The sequence below is a fragment of the Alosa sapidissima genome, chromosome 8 (genome assembly GCF_018492685.1).
Source record: "Alosa sapidissima isolate fAloSap1 chromosome 8, fAloSap1.pri, whole genome shotgun sequence".
Classification (NCBI taxonomy): Eukaryota; Metazoa; Chordata; class Actinopteri; order Clupeiformes; family Clupeidae; genus Alosa; species Alosa sapidissima.
This window is the reverse complement of record NC_055964.1, coordinates 7,645,219-7,670,796: the sequence shown is the minus strand read 5'-3', so window position 1 is coordinate 7,670,796 and position 25,578 is coordinate 7,645,219. Positions and strand designations below refer to the sequence as shown.

The 25,578-nt window shown below is 41.0% G+C and overlaps 1 protein-coding gene across 5 annotated transcripts; it reads right to left on the bottom strand.

The window, feature by feature from the left end:
- Nucleotides 1-396: 396 nt before the first annotated feature.
- rab11fip1a (RAB11 family interacting protein 1 (class I) a) lies at nucleotides 397-24,692 on the bottom strand. Of its 5 annotated transcripts, XM_042099958.1 has the most exons (6): nucleotides 23,233-24,692; nucleotides 16,189-16,619; nucleotides 15,106-16,063; nucleotides 11,478-13,025; nucleotides 2,379-2,499; nucleotides 397-2,179 (listed from the first exon to the last, which is right to left on the bottom strand). In XM_042099958.1, exons 1-6 carry the CDS (start codon nucleotides 23,580-23,582, stop codon nucleotides 1,982-1,984), a joined length of 3,606 nt encoding a protein of 1,201 aa, XP_041955892.1. In that variant the 5' UTR covers nucleotides 23,583-24,692; the 3' UTR covers nucleotides 397-1,981. The 5 variants fall into 5 exon arrangements, 4 of the variants coding, with proteins under 4 accessions (XP_041955892.1, XP_041955893.1, XP_041955890.1 ...); XR_006033465.1 differs by lacking the exons at nucleotides 11,478-13,025; nucleotides 15,106-16,063; nucleotides 16,189-16,619; nucleotides 23,233-24,692 and adding exons at nucleotides 3,404-7,483; nucleotides 8,930-9,661 and having other exon boundaries at nucleotides 397-964; nucleotides 1,004-2,179; XM_042099959.1 differs by lacking the exon at nucleotides 11,478-13,025 and having other exon boundaries at nucleotides 23,233-24,684.
- Nucleotides 24,693-25,578: the final 886 nt, after the last annotated feature.

Below are 25,578 nucleotides of genomic sequence, written 5' to 3'. Positions count from 1 at the left end.
AAAACAAAGCTTACTCTTTCCAGTCCAGATAGCGAGGAAATTGCACATAAGGAATTGTCACAAGACCACTGATTTATCCTACATTTAAAAACTTTAACCTTTTAAGATTTTGTAACTTTCAGAAGCAGTTTCACACCTTGGTGTTCGTGGTTACTCTGCATTGCTTTGGGATAATGAAAAGGAGTTTCTCTGGAAGGAAAAGATTTGAGTGGCCTTTTACTAAAACATATCCTCAGGGGTGAGTTTCTCCTCAGCCACAAGAGGTCAGGCAAAATAACTATTCAATTAAGCTAGATGCACCCACAAGTTGGAGAGCAGAATGTGTTTTAACAGAGGTTACAAATTTATGGAAGACATTTAAGTGGGATCTTTCAAAGTGAGTTCAGCCAATGACAATTGTGCAGATACATGATTGCATAGAATCACTTTATTCATACATTCATCATTCCATCAAGACTGTGCTCATATCTATATTCGAGATTAAGTCCAGTGTGAGATCTACAAAGTGTTACAAAGGCATGATAAGAATTAAATAGCCATTTTTAAACCAATCAAAATAACGTATTAACTTAACATTTTATGTGAAAAGTTAATTTTATCAGCGGATAGTCATTGTATTGCATATGTACAAACAAACAAGGCACGGTCCCTGACATGATAATGAGACTGACTTAAGGCAGCATGACTCTACCTTTAGGTCCGAGATATTACAAATATTTTGGTTAATTATCAATTCACTTTAAATCAAGTAGTGTAACATTAAAACTCAATGTAGCATGTTAGCATCATGTTAGTCATTCAAAGATATTCAGTGTCCCTCAATAAAATGCACAATTTCATCTAAATAATTGGATACTTGACAGAGCACCAGAACAAAAGACAAATGTGGAATGTTTTGGTTGAATTAGCATTTCCCAACAGCCATTACTAACACAACCAGCAAGTCATCATGAATGTGACTTTTCTCTGTACTGATATTGCAATATTTCAAACAAAATATAACAGTCATACAACAAACAGCAAAGATATCATGTCAGACACTGATATCCAACATTCTTTAAATGTAAGGCCAAGGTAGGAACACAATCCAAAGGCCCTGAAAAAAAGTGTTCCTAAACCATTAGCTAAATTAATTTTTGGTACCTGAACAGTATAATAAAATGTATTGCTATAAAACGGGCATGACCTTACAGTGAAATAATTTATATGAAGACAACATTAAAACTCAGCTGTGCTATTGCTGAACGAGAGATCACAAACTCAACCAGAACAATCAATCTGATGCATTCATTGTTCGACCAAGCACAAGACCAACAAGTTACTGGTAAGGCCTGTATATCAACGATGACTGCAGTAAACAAGAGAAGCCATGTTACTCATGATCAAAAGATAATTAAACATGCTGCAGTAGTGACACTGACAGACAGCAGTAAGCCTTAGAGCAGTGTAATAAATATTGGTGATCCTTCCAGTTTTATATACTCTTAAGGACACCTTCCAGCACAGCCATTCAGTCAAAAGCTACAATTAAGTTAATAACCATTAAATGTCACAAATGAACTGTCTGCCATTTTGAGTGTTACAATTAAGAGCACAAGGTGACACAGTTTTCATGTACAAGTTTCTGAAATACTAGGTCAACCACTTAACTTCGGTAGAAACAGAAACATGTAAATAGTCAGTTTCTTTATTATAGATTTCTGACACCAGTCAGTATCTTAGAGTTTCTTGATTACCACCACTATAGATTTCCACTCCTTCATGTACTAGCCTTCATGAAAAGTTCATTAACAGATATTCCATCAAAAGTGCATAATACAGCCAAGGGTAGTGCTAGAGAATGATACTCCAGCTGGAAGCAAAATCCTTGTGCAAAGTTTGATTTAATCCCCCTAACACAAACAAACAGAAGCCTGACAGATAGTGAGAGATAATTAAGACAAGCCTTCAGGCCCACAGTTCCCATTCACACAGTCGACCACTAGTGGGAGCCCTTGGCGGCTGCAAGTGACATGAGAATGCTGGGCTGCTCCTCGATGACCCGCACCAGTAGGTTGTCAATGTACTCCTCCAACTCCATAATCTTCTCATCTTTCCTGGTGAGTTCAGTCTGCTGCTTGACCACCAGGGTGATGAGCTCCTCCTGAGTGAGCTGAGTATATGGACCACTACCAGTACCCTAGAGAGAGAGAGCGAGAGATAGAGAGAGCCTTACGAGAAGTTTGAATTTCAACTACTTTGTGAAAACATTTGTGTTGTCATGGTTACCCTAATTATGTAAGACTAATAAGACGATTACTGTTTAATAATACATTTCTGTTTCATAATTTATGGTGAAATTCATTGCCATGAATTTAGCACCAATGTCAGAGCCCTACCTTGACTTTCTCTGGCATATCAGTGATGCTAATGGACTTGAGGTCCTTGCTCACTGCAACGCTGCTGCTGCTGCTGGGGTGCTGGCTTTCTTTAGAGCTTAATGGTTTCACTGGGTGAGGCCTGTGGAAAGAAAGACCATCTGTTCATTCTTTTTTTCAAACCAAGAAACACAACATATATAACGGCACAAATACCTCAAATGAGTGTTCATTCCATTGCCTCCTGTGATTAAAGGAATTATCCGGAGTAAAATGCACTTTAGATCAATTTACGGATGATTGGGAGTACATACGTTGAGTTGACATCAAAATCATGTCATTCGGATGAATTCCTTTAAGTCAAGTAAAGTTAAAAAAAAAGACAATTATATGGCCTCAAGATAAAAAATGATTAGAGTAGAAGATGATGTTGGAAAAGGATGAGACTAGGCTATTACCCATGTACAGATTAGTGTTCACAGCAGAGCTACCTGTTACATTTTGCTCTAATGCAAAATGGGATGATCACAAGCATTGCTCAAAATACCACAGATTGATATTCTGGTTTAAAAATTGGCTGAGAATAATTGGAAACAATTCAAATTCAAATCAGGCAAAATAAACAAAGAAAAAATATAATCTGCTCAGCATTATTCAACTGTCCAGACACAGTACATTTTGACAAGCAGTCGTGTACTTAAATATCAGAGAGAAGCAGAAAGTAAAAATGGAAAAACGATACTCACTGGTCTGTCCAGATAAGATACATGTTCTAGTCTACACACAGCAGAGAAACTCCATCACTCTTTTTCTAACCAATTCAGTTCAAATAAAGTGTAGCTGTCAACATAGGCAGGTGGCATAGATAACTACAGGCATGGCAGCTGCTACATCTTCTGTTAATATATCTCACATTCCCCCTCCTAAATGTGCCTGACGTATTCTAAACCCCATTACCCTTTCTTCAAAAATGTCATGATGTGTTCCCACCCAGAGAAGAAGAGGGAAAGGTGAACTCCAGAGATAAGACACAGCAGTGGGCTCACCTGAGTGGGATTGATGCCAACCCCAAACCAATGCCATCTGGGACACCAGCCTGTACCTCTAACGGTGAGATCCGGGCATACACAGGGGACTCACGTCCTGCCCTATGTGTCTCTGTTGTGGGCATAGAAGGTGGAAAAGTTGCTTTTGGGGGAAATGATGTGGGGAAATGATGTTCCCCCCAAAGGTTCTCTTTGGGTCTGACTACAGTGGTGTCTTCCTCCAGGATGGCATCAAGAATCCCAGCTCTAGGCTCCCATTGCAATATTTTTCCTGCATTCTCTGGTACAGGTTTGGAACTACTTCCTTCATCGGTTGATGCGATATGGAGCTCAGGCACTTGGGGAGAGAGACTAATTGTACTTGAAATGTAATTGTCATATTTATTTTGATGTGGTGACCTTGTAATGTTTGTTGAAATACAAATTAGAGATTCCTCAGAATCGCTATCCCAATGAGCATCAGAAGTGGTCATAGTGGGGGCTGAGAAAGATGGGGATGTGCCAAAGGTTTTTGCATCCCATGGTCCCTCCATGCCTCTGCCATGAGAGTTCTCATAACTGTGGACAGTCTCCAGGGTGTTATAACTGGACTTTGGTTTCAATACATGAGGCATAGGTCCTCCACTGTATTTTTCTGAATTGGTCTTAGACATACTCTCTGTGACGTGTGAATTCATATGAGACAGGTGGTCTACAGATGGACTAATTTTTGTTTGGTTTGGAATGGGATACATTTTATCCTGTTGTGTGTGAGAAATTTCAGTAGGTGTGTTTTTCTCAGATGTAGTTGTAATTGCCAATGACAAGTTTTCTTCTTTCCATGGATCTGTATTTTGTCTGGACACATTTGAGCTAGTCTCTGGTGTGTCGGGTTTGGCCTCATAGTGTGCACTGAGGTTTCCATGATGTAATGGGTCTTGATGTTCCTTTGATAAAATGGGAGGGGAGAGGCTGATATCTGGGATGATTTCCACAGTTTTCTGCTCTGAAGATATAACAACATCGCTATCAGAAGATACAGAAATCAGATCTCTAGGAATATCTGTTTCACAATTTCTGTCAAACTCATTTGGGGACAAACCAGTTTTGTCTGTATTTATCTCTTCCTTTGTGTTATGTGCAAATGTGTCATCATTCTTGTCATGTAGTAAGTTCCATGGGTCATTGGAAAGGCGTACACCAATAGAAGAAGGACCACATTCAATGTTTTCTGTGTCTACATCAGGGGCATTTTCCAATGACTCAATTTGACAAAGAGTAACATGCTGACTGTGACTCATTGGAATGACCTCCATCTCTTTCAGCGTCTTCTCAGCAGGTTTCATCACCATTTCTATGTGATTTGGTGTAATACCAATTGCCTCAACCTTTCTCCTTAGAAAGGCCCCAGGCTGTGATGACAAGGATGTGTCCAAGGATTCTGTATTCATTGGTTCCTCATTGGGTGTGACTACAAGAGTCATGTTCAAGAGGACGGGATCCAAAGTAATATCAGGCTCTGACTTCTGCTTATCTGAATCGATTGAACTCACAGGAGGTGATGGTACCGGTTTCTTTGGGAGATTTTGAGGAACAGGTGTACCACCATCTATTATAGCCATGGATTTATTTTGCTCAGATAACTTCTTAGAAAAACTGTTAGAAAATGAATCTGCTTGAATATTTGATCCAAAAATATTATCAAAGTCATCCAGAGTCAAACAATCATCTACTACTTTTGTGTTATTTGTCTCTGTCCCATCTGTAAAAATACAGTCATCATGTGTGTTCAGTTCTGGTATATTCCATGGGTCCTTGAGTGGGATTGTATCACTAGGAAAAGGATCAAGCTGGAAAGTCTTCTGTGTATCTGCTGCTTCATATACCTTTTCCATCAGCTCAACTTCAATGACATCTGTCTGATTATCCTCTTTCAATGTCAAAATCTCTGTAGCAGGTCTCATTGCAGTTTGACTGACATATTTTTCGTGTTGGGTACCTCCTAGCTCATCAGGTTGAGGCTGACTGGTTTGCGAATGTTCTGCTTCAACTTGGTGTTTTGATGTTTCAGCAGTTGTAGTCTTGGTATCAGTTTCCATGGCATCAGAGGATATGTCTATGTGTCCTACATTCTTTTGCTCCTCATTACTTGTAAAGGAATTACTATTATCCATAAGGATGTCATCCTTGGGTGTAACATCAGACAATTCTAGGCAATTTTCTGGTTTGGTGTTAATCCTGGAATGGCTTGAAGTCACCGGAGGCAGAGGAGCTAGACGTTTCTTTTGGGTAATTTGGGGAGTGGGTGTGACAACTTTGGAAATAATCTCTGTAGATTTCATCTGTTCAACCATATCAGCTGATTTTGTGTCTAGCACTCTTTCTGTAGCCACAGTTTTCTTTACATTCACATTTCTTTTCTGAGCATTTTCCAGTGCTGACATCAGTCTCTTGGAATTTGCTTGGGGATGTTTCTCTGCAGAGGAACTGGTTTGTGAATGTTTTGGTTTGGCCATAAATTCAACCTGTTGTTTTGATGATGATTCAACAAATGCAGTCTTGGTAGAAGCTGGCTCAGTAAATGAGGGTACGTGAGTGTTTTCTGTATTCCCCTGCTCCTCACTAATTATAGAGGAAATACTATTTTCCAAGATATCGTTGTTAGTTTTAATATCAGACTCCTGACAACTTTCTCTTGGGTGTCTTTCTAGTTTAGCCTTAATGCCGATACTTCTTGAGGTCATGGGAGGCAGGGGAGCTCGATGTTTCTTTAGGGTAATTTGGGGAGTGGGTGAAATTATCTCAACCGACTCGTTATGTTCAGAAGGCCCGCTCAAGTCATTTTTGGAATCATTTAAGAATGGATCGTTTGGAGGATCAGATGCAAAAGTCTTAAAGTAATCACGTCTCTCACTCAGGTATGCTCTCTTATCCTCTTTTATTAGAAACATTCCATCATTTACATTCTTCTGTGGTAACTGCCATGGATCATGGGAAAGGAGCTGGTCACAAGGGAAAGGATCCTCTTCAAAAAACATATCTGAATATGGCGCCTGTGTCTCTATCAAGTTAAAATGTGGTGAAAATTGACCATCACAATCTGAAACCACCTCCACTGGTATAGTGGCACATTCTGACTGCTGATTTTGGGTTACTCTCATTGGGTTTTTGGTTGGCATCATAGGTTTGGAATTAACAAGGGGCCCCACTTGTGTGACACTTTCAGTTTTGATCACACCTGTAGGGCTGGTGTCCGAAAGCACTGTTGCAGTTGACACAGGTTGTTCCTTTAGATGATCAGGGTCACTGACACCACCAAGTGCCTTCTTTTCATTTCCATTAAGTTGTTCTGGTTTTGTATAATGCAAATTTCTCTTCTGGATATTTTTGAGTGCAGACATCAATACTGTGTTAGGTGCTTTGAAAGACTTTTCAATAGTTGGAGTAGCAGGTAAGTTGCTTGTCATGGTAGTCACCTCAATAGTCTGCCAAGGTGTGACTGGCTTGGGAGACTGAAGTGCTTGTTTGGAACTGGTACCAACCATTTTATCAGGGAAGACTGGCTTAGGTGGCAGGTAAGCTTGCTTGGTACTGACGTCAACATTTCTATCAGATAAGATAGGCTTGAGGGGTTGGAGAGCTTTTTTGGAACTGGGGCCAATCTTTTTATCAGAACTTTCACCTAGAGTTTCCTGTGATTCCAAAGTACTCTGATGAGACACAGGAGGTGGAAAGGTAGCTTTTGATTTATCATGACCACTAGCACTTGTCTCTGCCCCACTGCAGTTAAGAGATTTATTCATCCGCCTTTGATTCACCTCTGCTATGATGTTATCCCAGCGAGTTTGACCCATTATTCCATGCCTCTTCTTTGGAAACAGTGTTTCGTAATCAGGGATGGGCAGAACAGGCCTCTCAATTGTTGATCTTTCATTTGGTTTCAGACCTGAATTTTCCATACTGACCGGTTGGTGATGCTAAACAGCTCGTCAGACCTCCTGTGTCACCTGAGAGGAACGGTACTGCCCTTCAGAGCATGTGCTGAAAGGGATGATTCAGATTACAGCAAAGGAAGGCCCCTAGTTTAGGTTTGGGCAGTATCTGTGGGGATGGGGGATTTGTTATTTAAGTTTTTATGGTTCTGACAACTGCCAAAGGGCAGGCACAAAAACATACCATGCACTTGAACATTCTACCTATCTGTAATTCATTATTTTTTGTTTGCATGACCTAAAATAAAACAATGCTTAGATAAAACTAGTGCCACAATTGGCTGCAGCCTCTATACTACATGACAAGTGCCCAAATTCTACCCCATCTCCCTCTTCTACTTGCTTTCTGCCGCTGTCCTATCTGAATAAAGGCAAAAGCCCAAAAATACGCATTAAAACGTTATCTAATAGTTGTGCAAATAAAAGTTTAGTAAGTTTCCATCACCATTTCTAAGATTTTCCCTTTAAAGATGTATGTAATGAGGGTTTGATGCATGCCCAGTGGTTATGCAGTAAATGTTTGGGTTAGCATAGAGGTCCATGTTCTTCTCAATGGTATTATGGATTTTTAAAGCCGGAACATGTTTACATTATGCTTGGTGATTTTAATCGTGATGTTTATTTGCATGCTCAATATGGGAAGCATTGGCAAAACATATTTCCAAAGACTGACAAAAAAAAATCAGCAGTGATGTTTTTGTTCTTCAATTCAAATTTTCCTGATTTTATATTTACATTTATTCATTTAGCAGCAGGGTTGTGCAAAATTCGAATTGCAATTCTGCTTCCTGTTTGCTACCTCAATTGAAATGCAAGTGAAATTCAAGAATTGAATTGGAATTTAAAAGCCAGTTTCAATTCAATTCTGGAATTTTGCACAAGCCTGTTTAGCAAACACTTTTTCCAAAGTCATATCATATTGCAAGGGCCTTGTTACATTGTCCCCAGAGCAACTCGGGGTAAAGTGTCTTGCTCAAGAACACGACGGTGAAAGCAGGGAACTGAACCCACATCTTTTCTGGCTACTGCATGCATTACACCAATTTAATCAAAAATGTATTTCCATCATAGATCAAGAGTGCAACTATAGTGGTGGTATAGTCCTGAAAAGTTGAGCATATTAACCATGGCATCTTTAAACCACTCATGGCCATACCCTAATGAAACATGCTAAATATAGCCAGGGCTAGAGCAAGACCAAACTGAAGACACAGAAATCTCAGAGTGGAACTGTTAAATGTTTAGAGAGGCTCAGAGAAACACATGTCTTCAGGTAGTGAATGTAAATATTTTTCTCACTTGTATCACAGTAAACTGAATAATATGAAAGTATAAATAATATATTTTAACATTAACATTTTTTGACGATAAGGTAATTTGTAAGATATGGTGATGGAATGCTTAACACAACATATAAAAGCGGCCGTCTAACGAGCAACAGAAAATGACTAAGAACCTTCCTTTTAAATGCCAGCATAAAAACAAGTCTACGGTACACACTGCTCTGTGAATTCCCTAGAGGATATTTTAAGTTATCAATGATAAACTGACTCACCATTGGGAAAAAAAACATCCAAAAGCAGAAATAACAACAAAAATACAGAGCTCCGTAAGCCAAGATGCTGCTTTGACTCATACAGTATACACTGTAAGCTGTGAGTTAGTCACTTGTTTGTGAGCTTCCAACATCCTGCAACAACCAGTTTTGCTCCATACAACCACTGAAATTGCGTTGTGCATAACATGAACCAAAAGTCACCAAACTGGTCAAACTGGTCAACAGCCACATATTTAGGAACAAACAATTCCCCTTATCACAGTAAGACTGTAAAAACCGAAATAAAATGACGATTGTGTCTACAAGGTGAGGAAGATTCCTGACAATTGCTAAAACTATTTGTATGAAAAGAAAGGACAAATTATGCAAGGAGAAAAAAACAATGGACTGTTGTGAAAACTTGAGTACACAGACATGTGGACAGAAACACCATTCACAGGAATCCAGCAACCAGGGTTTGCAGACCTGTGTAAAAAATAACCCACTAATATACCTGTGAACATCTCCCTTTAAAAATCACTTTTTGTTACTCATGACAGTTGACTATTAACACAGCTGGGAAAAAGGTTTAAGCATTTCATCACAAATAACTTGAAATGTCACGATTACTTCAGATAAACAAAGGAATACAAAAGAACACCTGGCCAAGGAAGTAAAAGTGGGGTAGGAGAGCTGCAATTGCAAATGGTAGTCTTGTAATTTCTATGATACACTGAGGGGAGGGGGTGTCCATTTTAATCAGCCTTAGGGCCCGTCCCAATACCTCCCCTACCCCTAGATTTTTGCCCTAACCCTCGTTTTTGCGCGTGTACGTGTAGGGCTAGGGTGTCCCATTACTTTAGGGAGCAAGGGGAAGTGCTATTTTCCCCTTAAAATCAACCCTCAAAATATAGCCAGGACCAATGCAGGCTTAAAACGAAGTGGGAGATGAAATTACCCAGGATACCGTGCGAGCTCAGTGAGTAGGTCAATGTTTTCATATATTTTCGCAAATAAGCATATTAAAATTTCGAAATATGTTGGAATATGTTAGTTTGATGCACATCTGATGGACTGTTGAGTTTTGAACACTAATGTTAGAAAATCTCACGAAGCTATCTGACGATGTTCATGATATCTGCTGATTGCTTTGAGAGAGTCTGCCCATCAAATAACATTATAAATCAATCTGGGTAGTTTCGTCAATATTTAGGATGTGTGTTCTGACGTTCACATGAACACGAATGTCTTTGTTGATTAACCAGACGTAGATAAACCAGCACAGCCCACACAACAATGACCGCTGGAACGGGCATGTTCCTGAATGAAAATAGTAGCAGGCTACTACTGGTAGACACGTTGGCTCTGCGCGTGACGTAGGTGAGCACGTTCGCTACGCTAATTTGCATATAGTGGTGTCCTAATTCATAGGGAAAGATCTTCACCCCCACTTCCCTTGTCGAGGGGGCTTTAATGTTGAGGACAATCAAAACCAAGTGGAAGTTATGGGGGGAGAAATGGGACGGGCCCTTATTCTTTCATCAGCTTTCAAGTCAATATCACAAGAACTGTAACATTACATTACATTTGGCTGACGCATTTTTAGCCAAAGCGACTAACAACATGGTAAACAGTTTAGGTTTTAAAGCAATTCTCAACAATTTTAGGACAATTTAAAAAACGGTAGAGTACAGTAAGAATAAGTGCATCAGTGAGTGCTGTTTTTAACAGTTACATGTCAGTTGAAGACGGCTGGTGAGTGCTAGGATCAGCAAGACTTGTTGTAAGTGGTGCTATGAGAGGAGATGTTCTCTAAAGAGCTGGGTCTTCAGGAGTTTTTTGAAAACCACCTAACTGAGCAAAATATGCAATGATTTGATTTTGACCAAATGCTTTGCTTTTGCCACATGCTATACCTATTAATGATGCAGAGGAAGTTTTCAGAAGTGTGAGCCTAAGTGGTTTATGTGTTGACATACCCTCCCCTAACAGAATTGGCTGTATATTGGTGAGCACTGGTCTGATTTGCATGGTGTCTCCTGACTAACATAGGAACACCTAGTAATTTGTTTCAGACTTTTTTTGGACCAAAGTGTGTGGGTCATTTTTTAAATTGACTTGGAATGACCCAAATACATACGGTCAGCTAAGAGATATTGAAATACTAAAAACAATGGTGTTGTAGCGGTGCCAGATCATACCTCTGCCACCCAAGAATGCAGCTGGCATGACCAAACATATCAAAAATTAAATGATCAAAGATGATTTGGCAGACAAGAACGATGGAAGGATTATTTGTATAATGCACACCACAAGGCAAACAGTACCACACCTAAATACATAGGTATATGCAATATAAAGCAGGTGGAAGTCATTGTTGAGAGACTGAGTGCAGAAAAAAAAAAGACTCTTGACCAAGTCATGGTATGTGCATTATTTCTCACACTGGCTGACATCACTTGACCCACTTCCCTTTCCCTTATGAAATGCTTTTGATAGTTCTCGATACAATGCCAAGTTAAAATACCAAACTAAACTCCAGCAAACAACAGCGAAAATTACTCACCTGCGTAGTGTTGCCGATGGCCCTCCACCACTACTCTGAGTGGCAGTAGGCTGCACATCTGAGGGCGACACCCAGGCGCGCGTATGGGTCTTCAGTCCCACGGGATGGGTTGTAACATCTCCAGCCCCTGCGGTGGGGCTCTCTGGTGTGGCATTAGTAGATGTGGCTGGAGGGCCGGAGGATGTGGAAAAAGGCTCCTCATCAGGTCCCGTTGATTTTGGCCTCTCACTGAGGACGGCATCCTGGGTCTTCATGTCAGGCTTTGACTTCTGAGTATCATACTGTCTTCGCCCAGAATGTCTGCCTACTCTATCCATAAACATGTTCCTAGTATCGCTTAAGCTCGTAGGAGGTTTGGGGGCTCTACGTTTCTTTTGGAAACTTTCGGGGGAGGCACGGACCTCTTTTGGGATGGCTTCCGTGGGTTTGTCTTGCTCTGTAGATCTGGCAGAGCCAGTCTGAGAGCGGTTGGGAAATGGATCTGATGGGCGAGCGGATTCGAATATTTGGTCAAGATCGTCTGGAGTCAAACCCCTCTCTTCTAATTCCACTTCCTTCTTTGTGCCTCCTGAGAAAAGGTCATCTTGACCTTTGTTCGGCTGTGGCATGTTCCATGGGTCTTTCAACTGAAGACTACTGTTGGGGAAAGTGTCATGTTCGTCCATGTTCTTATCTTGGTTTGCCTTGGTTGGCTGGATGTGGTCCCTTGGTTCTTGCATTGGTGGTTTTTGCCTGGGTTTGACTGAGGGTATCTGTCTGTCAGTCTGTGAGACATCTGTTGATTTCCTGTCAGAATCATTCTGAACCTGACTGGCTCGGCTTGCAGGTACAGGTGGTCCTTTAGGTAGATCATGCTCTATGCTAATCGAATGTATTTCATTACCTTGTGAATGTCTAGGTTTGGCAACAAGAGTTCCTATCTCGGCCTGTTGTCTTGGCATTGCTGCAGCAGTTGGCTTGGGAGGCTGAAGGGCTTGTCTGGCACCAGATACAGTCCTTGCTTCGGGGCTTTTTTGATGCATTTCCACCTGCCTCCAAGAGCTTTGATTCACGCTTGCTGTGGATCTCTCCTGACGGACTGCAGTTTCTAGAACAACTGGAGGCTTTTCGCTGGGACCATCAACACTCATCTCTGGCCCACTCATGTCAGCTTCTCTTTCTAGTCGTCTCTGATTCACCTCGGCTATGATGTTATCCCAGCGATTCTGGCCCATGACTCCATGCCTCTTCTTTGGAAACAAAGTTTCATAATCAGGAAGTGGCAAAGCTGGCATCTGGGCCTGCTGTTGTCCCACTCTCTGCTCATTTTCAATTTGGTCTGGTCTTGGTTCGTTCACACCAGGTGAAACATTAGGTGGAGCCACGGAGGAGGGGGAGCTGTAGTACCGGTACATATCTACAGAGTCTGAGGGGACACTAGAGAAGGAGGACCCTGAGAGCAGGGAGGAGGGGGAAACCTGGTCTTGCTCTTGGTTTTGGGTATCTGTAGTATTGGTGGGGGAGGGAGGATTACTTAAATCAGTTTCAGGATTCTGCCACTCTGCCAATCTGCCAGGGACCAAAACAAACAAACAAAACAAAAAAAAACAAGAAGCCTACACATCAATTCCTTTCCACAAACCACCAATTCCTTTCCACAGACAATCCATTCCTGGCCTTCATCACCATCCTCGCAATAAACGTACTAAAAGCTCAACACCATTTATGTTTAGGTAGAAGAATGCATTAAAATATATCTATGAAGAGTTTAAAAACACCATTGTACATTTATTTTTGTAATATTTATTTATTTATTATTTATTGATTATTGGCTAAAGCCAGACTAAATCAATTTAATTTAATTGCAAAAGGTTTGACATAATGAATGTGTGCATTTGTACTGCTTAATCACATATATCTAGTGAAACACATTCAATAGTCTGTACCAGGCTGTTGTCCTATGGCCATTAATTGAAATAGAATGTTTAAATGAGAACTGTTTCTAGACAGAACTTCAACTTTATTTTCATAAATGATGTTGGACCATAGCATACTGTATATTAACTAGAAACATTCAACAGAGTCTGACCTATACCTGAACAGGTGAACTATACAAACCTGCTAAACCATGAATCGAAATCGAAACCCACATTGCTAATAACAAACACTCCTGGGCCATTATAAAACACAACTAAGTTTAATGTTAAAAAACAATTTTTATAATTTCATATAACTTATGAGAACAAAACTGAACTGACTCACCATTTGAACGACAAATAGATCCAAGCTACAAGTAAACAACTAGAAAAACTAAACAGATCTTCAATCCCAAACTAGAACCTTCACTCTCACAGAGCGCAAGTTAGTAACTGTCTGCGAGACCTCAACATCCTTAACCAGTTCTACTCCATACCAAAACCACTGCATCTCAGGCACACCCAGTTGCGTTCCACCACCATGGACCAATCAAAACAAGCTACAAAACTAGTCTGATCAGTTGCTCCCAAGCCAGACAGAATGAACTGAGCCATTAGAGCAATTCATTCCATGAATTAGCCTGAGCTAACACAATACAGTCACAAATAATGAAGAGAGCCTGCAGTGAGCTACTTGACCATGAAAACAAATTTCTGGGTAATTTCTAATCATCAGGCCTGTGAAATTAACAGAAGGAATAAAGTCCATCAGGAAAGGAGAAGAAAAGAGGAAGTATATGATTTCTGTATGAATCAAATGAATGTCAAGCCAGTGTGAGAACACAATGAAAAAGATTTGAAGAAAAAAAACATTTATGCTGGTGCAATGTCTTGATTAAGCTTACATACATCTGTATGGAACATCAACGGTCATTTCACTTTATTAAGCAGACACATGCATTGCCCACATTTTTTTTTTCATTTCTTGAAATAGGTCTTTAGTATGAGCTGTATAACCACAGGAAATTTGTTTACACCTACTTAAAAAAAAACAAAAAACAATCACATTGATTGTTTTGGGGAGGAATATTAACAAGAGCGAGATCAGCCTCTGCTGATGTGACATAATGTTGTGACACCTGGTGGTAGACATGAGTGTGTGAGATAGTGAAGGGTTTTTTGTAACTTTACATTATTTATTTCATTCTGAGTCTAAATGTTTTGTAAATCAACTGTTTTTTTTTCAGGTGGTTGATCTCTTTATTTCCTGTGATCAAATAATTTTATGGAAGGAGTAAAAGAAACAATTTAATGAAGAAATAATTGAATGAAGATTTTATGAAGATCCCTAGTTGCATCTACCTTGGAAATGGCTTTCACATGCCTCATCTTGTTAGTAAAGATTTACCAGCATTGCACTTTTCTGTATGTGGACAGAGAAGGCTTGTGACCCAGCGTGAACCAAAGCACACCTCTCCTCAGTAAAAGTAAATTGGCTGTTACTCATATTGATAGCAGAGGAATTAAAATAGGATTTGATTGCAGCAGCTCCTCGCCCCACATGACATGACCCCATGTGTACTCTCCACATGACTAACTAGCATGACTAGATGATTGTAATTACCCCTCATTATGCAACTTCCCCCAACTTATTGCAGGTAATTGTTTCTTGGCAACATACAAAACACCATTCATTGGATAGACATATATGGCATTAAAAGAGAGACACTCACCTTGGCTTGACAGCAGACACCTTGGCTGTGCGACTGGGGAAGCCACTGCTTGGGGCGTGGGGGTTGAGGACTGCTCTTTGAGTCTCTGTTGGGCCCTGGACAGTTGTGGCTGGATCTGGGCTCAGTGAGACCTCCTCAAAAGGGTTTGCAGATGCAGGGACGTCAAGCTCTTTGAAGGAACGGCGAGGAGCGGCAACCAGCTGGTTCTCCTGGTGCTGTTCCTCCTTCTTTTCCTCCTTCTTCCTCCCGAGGCCAAACAGAGACGACAGCCTGTCTGTTACTCTGGTCTCCTCGTGGTGCTTTTGCTCCTCAGCTCTCCGCGCCTCCTCTTGCCTCCTCCGCTCTTGCTCCTCTGCTTGCTTAGACTCCTCCTGGCGTCGTCGCTCTTGCTCTTCCAGCTTCTTGCGCTCCTCCTCTTCTCGCTTCCTCTTCTTCTCCTCCTCCTCCTCCACCTTCTTCTGACGCTCCTGCATCCGCTTCTTCTCCTGCTCCTCCTGGTGGTCCAGCATCTCCTGGATTCTCTTTCCTTCTGCTTGCCTGCGTTTCTCCTCTGCTTGCCTCAGCTTCTCCTCAGCCTGGCTCTTCGCCTCCAACTCCTTCTCTTCTGTAAGGCGCTGCGGTACACTGGTCTTCCTTTCCTGTGTTTCTGGTTTGTAGCTGGGGATGGTCAGGGCCTTGAAAGAGTCGGTGGAGGCATCAGAGAAGTTCCGCTCATGCTGTCTCCTCACGTCCTCCACAGAGCCCTTTCCTGAACTGTTCAGGCTGAGGGTGGAGCCTGTCTTGGGTTCGTGCTCCTCCGAGTAGACGTGGCTGCCATTAATGCACATGGTGTTCTGGTCAGCGGCACTCTGCTTGGATCGGCCCAGCAAGGAGAAGGGACCCTGGGATACCTTGCTGTCATTACTTCCTGTGCGTTTATGACCAAGCCCAAACTTGCCAAGACCGATCTTCCTTTTCACTGTGAAAGGCAGGCAGAGGGGGGAAAACATTAATCACGGTCTTCACTGGTTTCTCACACAAAAGCCTGTTACTGCTACATAACAGAACTGGCACTAATGTCAACTACAAAGAGGACACACTCACCATCAGGGGACTCAACATTGAGGCCAGAGGATCGGCTACCACTGAGGGGAGAGTTCTTTTCTGGGAGGGTTCCCAAGACGGACATAGATTGGGAATGGTTGCGGTGCAGGTTGCTTTTGGGGGCGAACAAAGACTTAAGTTTGGACTTCTTCTTTGTGGCCGGAGATTCTGAGTGGGCATCCCCTTCCCCGTCGCTGTCCGTTAGCACCTGACTGACTGAAGGCACAATGGCAGACGCTGAGTCAGAGAAGCCATCACTCTTCTTTCCCCGGACCTTGTCCTTAAGCTTGCCAAGACGGGACCGTGGTTTGTCCTTCATGGAGAGGTCAAACATGCTGGCTGTCATGTTGTTCCTCATGAACTGGATGTCCAGCAGAACTTCCCCACGATCTTTGTCTGCCTTCCCATTTTTATCCAGCAGCTTGAACCACCTGCAAAAGTGACAGGGAGAGCGAAAAACATAAGACTAAATAACTCATGGGTCATTCAGTAACCATATATCCACTTTAAAAACAGCTGCTCCAAAGTCTCTGGTTAATGCTGTCTTCACTTGGTCTCACATGACAACCTATGTTTGTCAAATCACCCGGGTGCAGAAAATGAAATGAAGATGAGGGAAAAAAAACATGGATGATCTCAATAGTTTTGAGGTCAAATCTTGAAATAGACTACACTCCTCCTAACTCTGGCCATAATTGCTAAAGTAATTATGTTACAAGGAGAACAGGGACTTTTCTGTGTGTCCTATTCAATATCAGACGAGCATACTCTGTTGCCTTCTGTGAAGGTCCCCCCGTTCCAGTGAGCTCCGGGGCCACACAAGGCTGCCAGCTGATAAAAACAGACAATTAAGTCTTTGTGTTGCCTCTACACTGATCCTCCTCCCCGGGTCAATACAATCAGCATTGAGCCAGCATGCATGGCAAAGGTAGGGCTGTTCTGGAGAGCACTTTTCATAATCGTGACAAAACATGTAATTATCCAAACAACACCGTTGTCAAAACACACTCTCTCTCCAGTGACTCCAGGGATCCTGCCGTGCACAGAAATTAGAAAGGTGTGGACAGAGGAAGTTCAGTAAGCATGTGTTTGGATCATTAAAAGAGTAGCTGTGGACTGCATTTATGTACCAAATAATGTGTAGTTGTGTGTAAATGAGTTTTCACTTTGAAAGATAACACTGTTGTCAAGCTAAAAATACCACAATACTGAATCAACCGATAACATGTAGATGGATTTACTCATGTTTACATGTATGCAACAAACTGCTATCCCATGTAAATGCAAATCCAATAGCTCTCTCTCTCTCTCACACACACACTCACACACAATGCTTTACCTCAGCCCATACAAAATGAGGTAGAGAGAACTGAAACATGGGACTTTACATCAGCCTGACTATCAGCAGGCCTACAGAATATTCATATCTGTTCCGATTATAAGAACTAACAATGAAGAGTTGACTGAAGCACTTAAATATAGGCTTAGGTCCATTGCTATGCTCACTGGCAATCACCAACTGACAATCAACACCGCTTTTCGTTGCTGTGGGAAAGTAGTGTGGGATGCAAAAATCAAAGCAGTAGAAAAGTACCCCTATTTTTTCCATTTACATGTACTTTTCAGCAATAGTATATTATGCTTATTTCTAAATAACCAGATGAGTCAGAATTGAGAATACAGCCATGATTGGTAGACCTCAAAAACTCATAGGACATAGCCGTTACCACATTCCTTACAAATGGCCCAATTTATTCAACCTACTGAAGGAGCAGACATCCATTTTATAAAGCATGACAAATGGAAAGTCAGTAGTAAATTCAAATATCCTTGCACTGGAGGAGGATACCATCAATATTTCATGGTTAGGCTATCTGAGACAGCGCATCCTCACTGCCGCCAGCAACCATGATACTTTCTGGAGTCAGCAACCCTCAAAATTGCTCTAATAAAGCAGGAATAAGTGCTGCCTTCTCCGAATCATCATTCCATGGAAAAAGGAATTCAGCAAGGGAAAAAGGGAGTAATAGCAAACCTGCATTCCAGTGTGCCCCACAGCCCTGTGGGGAGGCCTTCATGTTAGTTTTACAGAAACGGCCTTCGCAGGGTCACTATTGCGAAAGGCCTTATCTCTCTCCTAAGGTCAGCTAAGCAAAACCAATATACGACTAAGAGAATAACACAGGCCCATCCCCCCCCACAACCCACCATTTTTTTACTTGTGCAAGACCGTACAACAACAGTGTTCCTGTTTCAGTAATACTCATGGTTTTGCCCTTCCTAATTTCACAGCGTTAAAGAGAAACACAGCACATTGGGAGGCTTAATAGGAACTAGGCTATGTATTGTCTCCCGTTAATACCGCGTCAGTGTTTGGTAGTTAAACATAGCTCCATGTTTACTGAGAAACATGAGACTGTGGGCTCCAGTGGAGAGACATTGATACCTCTGCAATTCTGTTCCACCAATTCTATGAATGAGATTATAATACATTAAACTATCTGTTTATAAATGTTATCCTCCCTAAAGATGTTTGTGGTATAACTGAATGACACATTTAAATAAGGTATTTCTTTGTGAAATGTGTAAAATAAATAGCCTAAGCCTACATAGGTCCCATCTAAATACCACATCATACCATAGTTTGATCCATGGTAAGCCAGGTAGGTTGGTTACTTTTCTTCTGTAATGACAGTTTACTCTGTATGAACTGTGTGTTCAATTAATTTAAACAATCATCCGAGACAGTCTTAGTTTGGGCTTGTACATCCATTTTGAGCACTGGACAATTACCAGTAAACATATTTTCAGACACTTAAACATATACCGGTACTTATTAAAAATGCCGTTCTATACAAAGCTAATTATTTAAAAAGTAGAAGTACATATCTTATCAATATGTGTACTTTCTAGGAAGCAAATTCATGACCTAGGTGTTGTTCACACACCTTGCTTTACCAAAAAACAGAAACATCACAGGAACAACAAAGCTCAATAACAACAGCTTTCACCTTTTGTGGTATAAAATAAGGGGGTCACTTTTGTTTAACATAGTTAATTGATTATCCTCTGAAACCCATTGTCAACACATTCCACTCTGCTGAGCCCATGTATTGTGAGAACATGCCCTTAGCTGAGTTATATCAATCATCGATACCAAAGTATGGAATTTGATCTCAGATGTTGTACGGCCACAATGTTTTCTCAGCGTTTTGTCCCACGTTGAGGGGTGAAAATACATGCAGCTGAGTTTCCATGAAGGACAAAAGAATCGTAGCGATGAGAACCAGGCCCTCAGTGTCAATGTCAAGTCCTGGGATATCAACATTACACTCAAGTAGGACAGTAATATGATGCCAATGACTATGGGAGAAAAGGGCGGAATTTAATCCTCCGTGAGTGTGTGTGTGTGTGTGTGTGTGTGTGTGTGTGAAAAACAGCACTCATAAAATTGCTGCACTCAGGAAACATTGTTCATGAAACATGAAGGCAACTGATAAAAAGACTAGAGCACTGTAAACACAGAGGTCATTTATGACACGCAACGCCCTTGGTACACCCTGCTGTGGCAGCAACAAATGAAGCAGCAAGTAATTATGAAGCCAGATTAGCTTGACTTGGCCATTAGTCCAAATGACAAACAACCAGTTTGAGTGAATACTGCTGCATATATTTTAAAAACATACAGCTTAACACAAACATGTAGCACATTGATATTTCGTGTTACAAATAAAATCTATTATTATTAATATTACTAATATGTTGTTCAGTCATACAAAAATAAAGCTCTCAGCAGAGGAGCCATCGATGTTCACGGTCTGGTCCTTCCTGTTCAGCACGTTATGTGAACTAACTAAGAATCACCAAAGGCTTAACGTCTCCTAACTCCTAACGCATGTGACAAACACTGACAAACCCAAACACATCATCGAAGGTGTGTGTGTGTTTTTGCTTTGTTCAATTCCATTTCTGAAAATGTGGCATCATTTGTTTATAGACCTTCAATACCACACCCACTGAAACACGTCAGGGTGTTACCACACTGATTCACTCTGAGCTATATTAAGGCCATTACATGGATGTCTCGGGTGAACTGGCCACCTACACGCCTCACATAGAGCACATACTGTAACTCACAAGGCCAGGTGACTGATGTCGCTTTTACATGAGACAATACTATGACGGTGAGACTACCTGGAAAATCCAACGCAAGGAGAAGTATGCAAATACAGGGAATTGGCTGCACGGTGTGAAACTGCTGGAAGGGTGGTCAGCCTTACTGCCAAGCAAGGGTAAACCAGGGCATAGGCATAATGCCAGCCAATAAAAACACTCTTCATTACCTTCAAAAGAAGACAAAATAAATGCATTCAACATCATCTACACCAATGTTTGACTTGACAGCAATAAGTTTAGCCATCCACATGGGGATATATCAACACATTAGAGCTTGTCTATCCCTATTGTGCAGTTTCTAGGGATTTGGCATCATGCATTTCATGGTGTGTATGTAACGTTGTGCATGTTTACTTCCAAAACTAAAACCATGACACTGCCATTTATATTCATGCTCAACTGCTGAACTCCCATCCATACACTGTATTCAAATCATGAGTTAGACTCTGTCAGGCCATTTGCTCACACAAGAGACCATCAGACCGTGAGCAAGCCTTAAAGGGAAATACCAGTATCATCAGAGGTCAACAGGAAAGGCTAAATATGCCAAGACTGGCTATCTTATCAGGCCAATACAACACGTCCCCATCAAAAGAACAGGATGGAAAATGAACAAGAGGCAAGAAGGAAGCAAGTAACTTTTCTGTCATTAGAAGATTATGTAAGAACCTCTTGCATGCTTTTCAGCATTTGGAGACTCAATAGTGAAACACTTTATGTTTAGCCGACACAATGACACATGTAAGCAAGTACTTCAACAGAGTCCACTTTGTTTCCTGGTAAAACACTGGGGTAAGGGTTAGCCTGGGATGTTGAGGGGGGCCTTGTTAAAATGCCTATTTAATGAAGTGTAGCTGGGTGGGTTCCTGTAGGAAGCCTTCAAAGTCGCAGGTCCCAAAACGTCTTATCAAGGGGCATAACCTCTGAGTCACCCTAACTAAAGGGACTCGGTGTTGATTAGAGTTTTCAGCTCTGTTGGACAGGGGGAATCCACAAAGTTCAGCATAAAATAAATAAATAAAAAACAGGAAGCCCACCCCTTCCCTATAAACCCCACATATAGAGTTCTGCTATCTTCCTTCTTATAGTTTAGCACAGGCTATCAGACATTGTATCTTTACTAAAAGTAGTCTTTGACCTCAAGGACAGCACAGTTTGGGATAACTAGATTTCATTATGATGTCTTTGGTGAGGCTCAGGTCTAATAGCATCATGGTGGAATGCTGGAATGAGAGAGGGCAGTGCCCACGGGGGAGTGCTCGGGGTGAATGTTTGAGCATGAGAGACTGCCCTTGACGCAAGTCCAATCTGAGCACATCAGAGTAAAAACGGCAAAAAGCCAGAGATCAGCAAAAAAAATAAAAGTTCAAAACAGGCACGCTCTGTTGTGGATTACTTAAGATGGGTTGTTGCTGGATCATACTCTATAAAACCATATTGCTAGGTCAAATTCTTAGAACATTCTGGCATTATAAATATTATAGCCAGTGAACCTAATCAAATACATTTTTGTAAAATTCAAGGAATTCCCTCACTTCTTGCAGTTGTTTGTGTATGTGTTTGTACACAGCTCTCTCTCTGCAAATGAAAAATCAAAACAAAAACAAAGTGGCATTGATGAGGCCAAACACTATTCAAGCCAATCCAGCATCCAGCATGCTTCTGGGGCACACATAGGAGGGATGGAATTTGAATGGCTATTTGACTTAACATGAACAAGAGACTGTGCCTTTAACACCTTCATGTACTGCCAGTGAGGACAAATGTTTCATTGTTGACATTGTCCCACCTTTTTAAAATTTCAGACATATGCAGGAAAGGAATCATATTACTTGTGCTAAGCTATAGGTATCACAGATTCCCTACACTGGCCGATCATCAGCAAAGCCTATTTCACTTTACACAGCACAACGTGAGATACAAAAAAAGACAGACACATGGACACAAGTCCCAGACCTATTTCTTCAAAGTAATATATCAGCCCAACATCGATATCGGCAGGTATCAGTCTTGTTGACTGATATCAGCAAATTTATATGACAGTTACTGATGGCAGTGGCTGATGTTTATCTATTATAATACATCAAGTCTGCATCAGCTAAATGCTGTGTTATGCATTGACTGAGGTATTCAAACCTCAGGCCCGAAAGACTGGAAAATGGTTCTGTCATTTATTTTAATGTTTGTTATGTTTGTTTCCTTGCCGCTAAAAGCTATGATTAACAACAAAAATGAAGTAAACAAACAAATAATCACCAACGTCATTTGCATCAATTATCGTCCAAATGGTTTTAAATTTTAAATATCAGTAGCCTATCCGTGTCAGTAGCCTACACTTTATACAAGACAAAGTTACTCATGAATACAGCAATGAATTCCTGAATTGAGAAGTAATGGTTTACCATTACAGTAAGCTTCCAGTGGCAAACTTCCCTAATTCTGACCAAAATATTTGGGTGTGTCTGGATGACACTTTAGAACATGTTTTTGTTGAGATTCAGCACAGAGTAGACAAACAGGGGAGTGATTGGAACGGGAGTATGAAAATAATAGGAGGAGTTCAGCTAACTGGTGAAAGGTGTAGGCCTATGCCCTCAAGGCACACAGCAGGTAACACAAGCCTGTTGTTGCCCAGGAGCCTGTTGGCTCAGCCATCCACAACATTGCCTGCTAGGCCTTTTCACATACAGTATGAACACATAGGGAAAACTGAGAATGTTGAGAATACCAAAACAAAACAAAAAAGACTTTCATTCAATAATTCATTTCTGGTGCCTCAAAGGCTTCCATAACACCCTTTTCATGTTCGTCTGACCTAAACTATTTACATAGGCTACATCCTCCTTCGATTAGACTAAAAACACTCACTCGCTCTTCTTCCTGGACTTGTTATCTTGGAGGTCCAAGAGGTTGATGACTGCCTGTCCAAGTAGCTTATCCAGACCCACCAGCGCCCGGTGCATTACGATGACATACAAAATGCAGCGGTCGGCGTTGCCATGGTGGAAGAGCGGCAAGTCAAAAGTGGCTTCCTCCTTCCATGTCGGTGCCACACATTTTTCTGCCACTGACGTTGAAAATTTGTCTTTGGCCACTTGCATGATGGCATACGCGTCGTTGGTACCATTCTTCCCTTTGGTTTTCAAGTTCCTGGCTTGGAACACCGTTACCTGTACACTTGTAGGATACCATTGTTGACTTTGGTCTGCTAAAGACATTCTCCAGGCCCTCAGTTCAGATCAAAGCGAGGATCCAGCCTATTTATTAAAAGGCCGGTAATGAACAGATATTACACTACTTGAACGCGTTCGAATATAACGTTCAGAAAGCGAACTACAACACTGACTGTCCCGTCCGACTTTGATGCACATCGAGTAGTTTCGCAATTCCACCGAAGGCTACAGACTCCTCCTTCGCAGGTTGGATCATGAAAGCATGATTATTCCGGTGACGTAGACGATGAGGATGTGGAAATTAGACTAGCCTACTCTTAAACTGAATGAATCACAGATTAGGCTACATTTGTCAGTGGTTTAGTAGGCCTAACCATTCATTGGTCTGATTGTTAGTAACGGATTGTACGCACACGTTTTTATCGTCTTATAGCAAAATGTAGCCTATGACTGAATAGTAGCCTAGGCTAGAGACTATAAACACACCAAAGCGATTCAATGACCAACAACGCCTAGGCTACTTGATTCCAAATTTGTTACGCCTCTCCGTATTAATTGTTGATGCTGCATCAACTGACTGAACGTGGCCCACTCATGTCTTATGGGTTAATTGAATTAGGCTACACTTGAAACACTTAGCCTACCTATCTGTTCATAATCTAGTAGCCTAACAAAAATAGCTGTGGCGCGTTCAGAATAACAACATGGTCGACAGCTTCCCTACCTGTCAAGCCGACTAGTCATACATTTGGACATCTAAATGTAAAGTAATTGCAAATAAATTGTAGTCACTAAATACCCTGAACACAGTCAACGAGGTGGCAGCATTAGAAGTTTACGAAATCTTGAAATGTAGGTTATGCAGAGTAGGCTAGGCTATATGGGGAGGAATCCCCGAAAATGTTGTCGTCCTATCAGTAATTCTGGTAGGACACAAACTGGCCACAGAAAAAGATACTTTCGTCCCTTTGTTTGTTGAAATTCTTCCTGTCTCGTCATACAACGGTTCTGCCCATTCCACAGAGCGCAGCATTTGATTGGTGAACTTCATGTCAATAATTTCTGTCTTTTGCAATTGGTCTGCCAAGCAATCGGATAATCCAATAGGCCTACATGTTGTATTTTACATGGACAGACTTTACGCACGACATAGAATGTGTTCGTGCCGGTGTTACATGGCAACTGGCTCCCGTGTTAACTGGCTACGTTGATGACGTTTCATGATTGATGACGAGTCTTTGACAGATGTGGCCGCTTGCAGATTTGTCACTTTCTGATAATAATAATAATAATAATAATCTTTATTTATATAGCACTTTTCAAAACAAAGTTACAAAGTGCTGTACAATATCAACATAAATGAAAATGCAAATAGGACATAATAATATAACAATCAAATAATATACTAATTCAATTAGAACTTAACATAAATTTGAAAAAGGAAAATAAACTTACACTGAAATAAAACTTGACACTGAAATAAAACTTAGGATACTGAAATAAAACTTGACACTGAAATAAAACTTACTGAAATAAAACTTGACACTGAAATAAAACTTAATAAACTTAACACAAAATGAAGTATATTACTTAAACAAAACTAAGGAAGGCTTGCTTGTAAATATGAGTTTTAAGGAGGGATTTAAAAGAGCATACTGACTTGGCTGACCTGATTTCATCAGGCAGGTCATTCCAGAGCCTAGGTGCCCTGACACTAAATGCTCTCTCCCCTTTAGTTTTGAGATTGACCTTAGGAATAGTTAGGAAACCACTACCAGATGATCTTAAAGTACGCACAGGTGTATAAGGTGAGATCAGATATGTAGTTGGGAGACAGGCCATGTAGAGCTTTAAAAGTAATCAGAAGAATCTTAAAATCAATTCTAAAGCTTACTGGGAGCCAGTGCAGTGAGGCTAACACAGGAGTAATGTGATTACAGTACTTTGTCTTAGTAAGAAGCCGGGCAGCTGAATTCTGAACAGTTTGAAGTCTCTTGATAGATTTTTGGTTCAGACAAGAAAAAAGACTATTGCAGTAATC

What these genes read in the sequence shown, in the direction of transcription:
- rab11fip1a (XM_042099956.1), bottom strand. Translation starts at nt 7,341, where the DNA reads ATGGAAAATTCAGGTCTGAAACCAAATGAAAGATCAACAATTGAGAGG. An exon ending in TTGGCATCAATCCCACTCAG is followed by an intron (nt 2,500 to 3,403) that starts GTGAGCCCACTG and finishes TTCTTTCCACAG; the next exon opens with GCCTCACCCAGTGAAACCAT. An exon ending in ATATGCCAGAGAAAGTCAAG is followed by an intron (nt 2,180 to 2,378) that starts GTAGGGCTCTGA and finishes CTCTCTCTCTAG; the next exon opens with GGTACTGGTAGTGGTCCATA.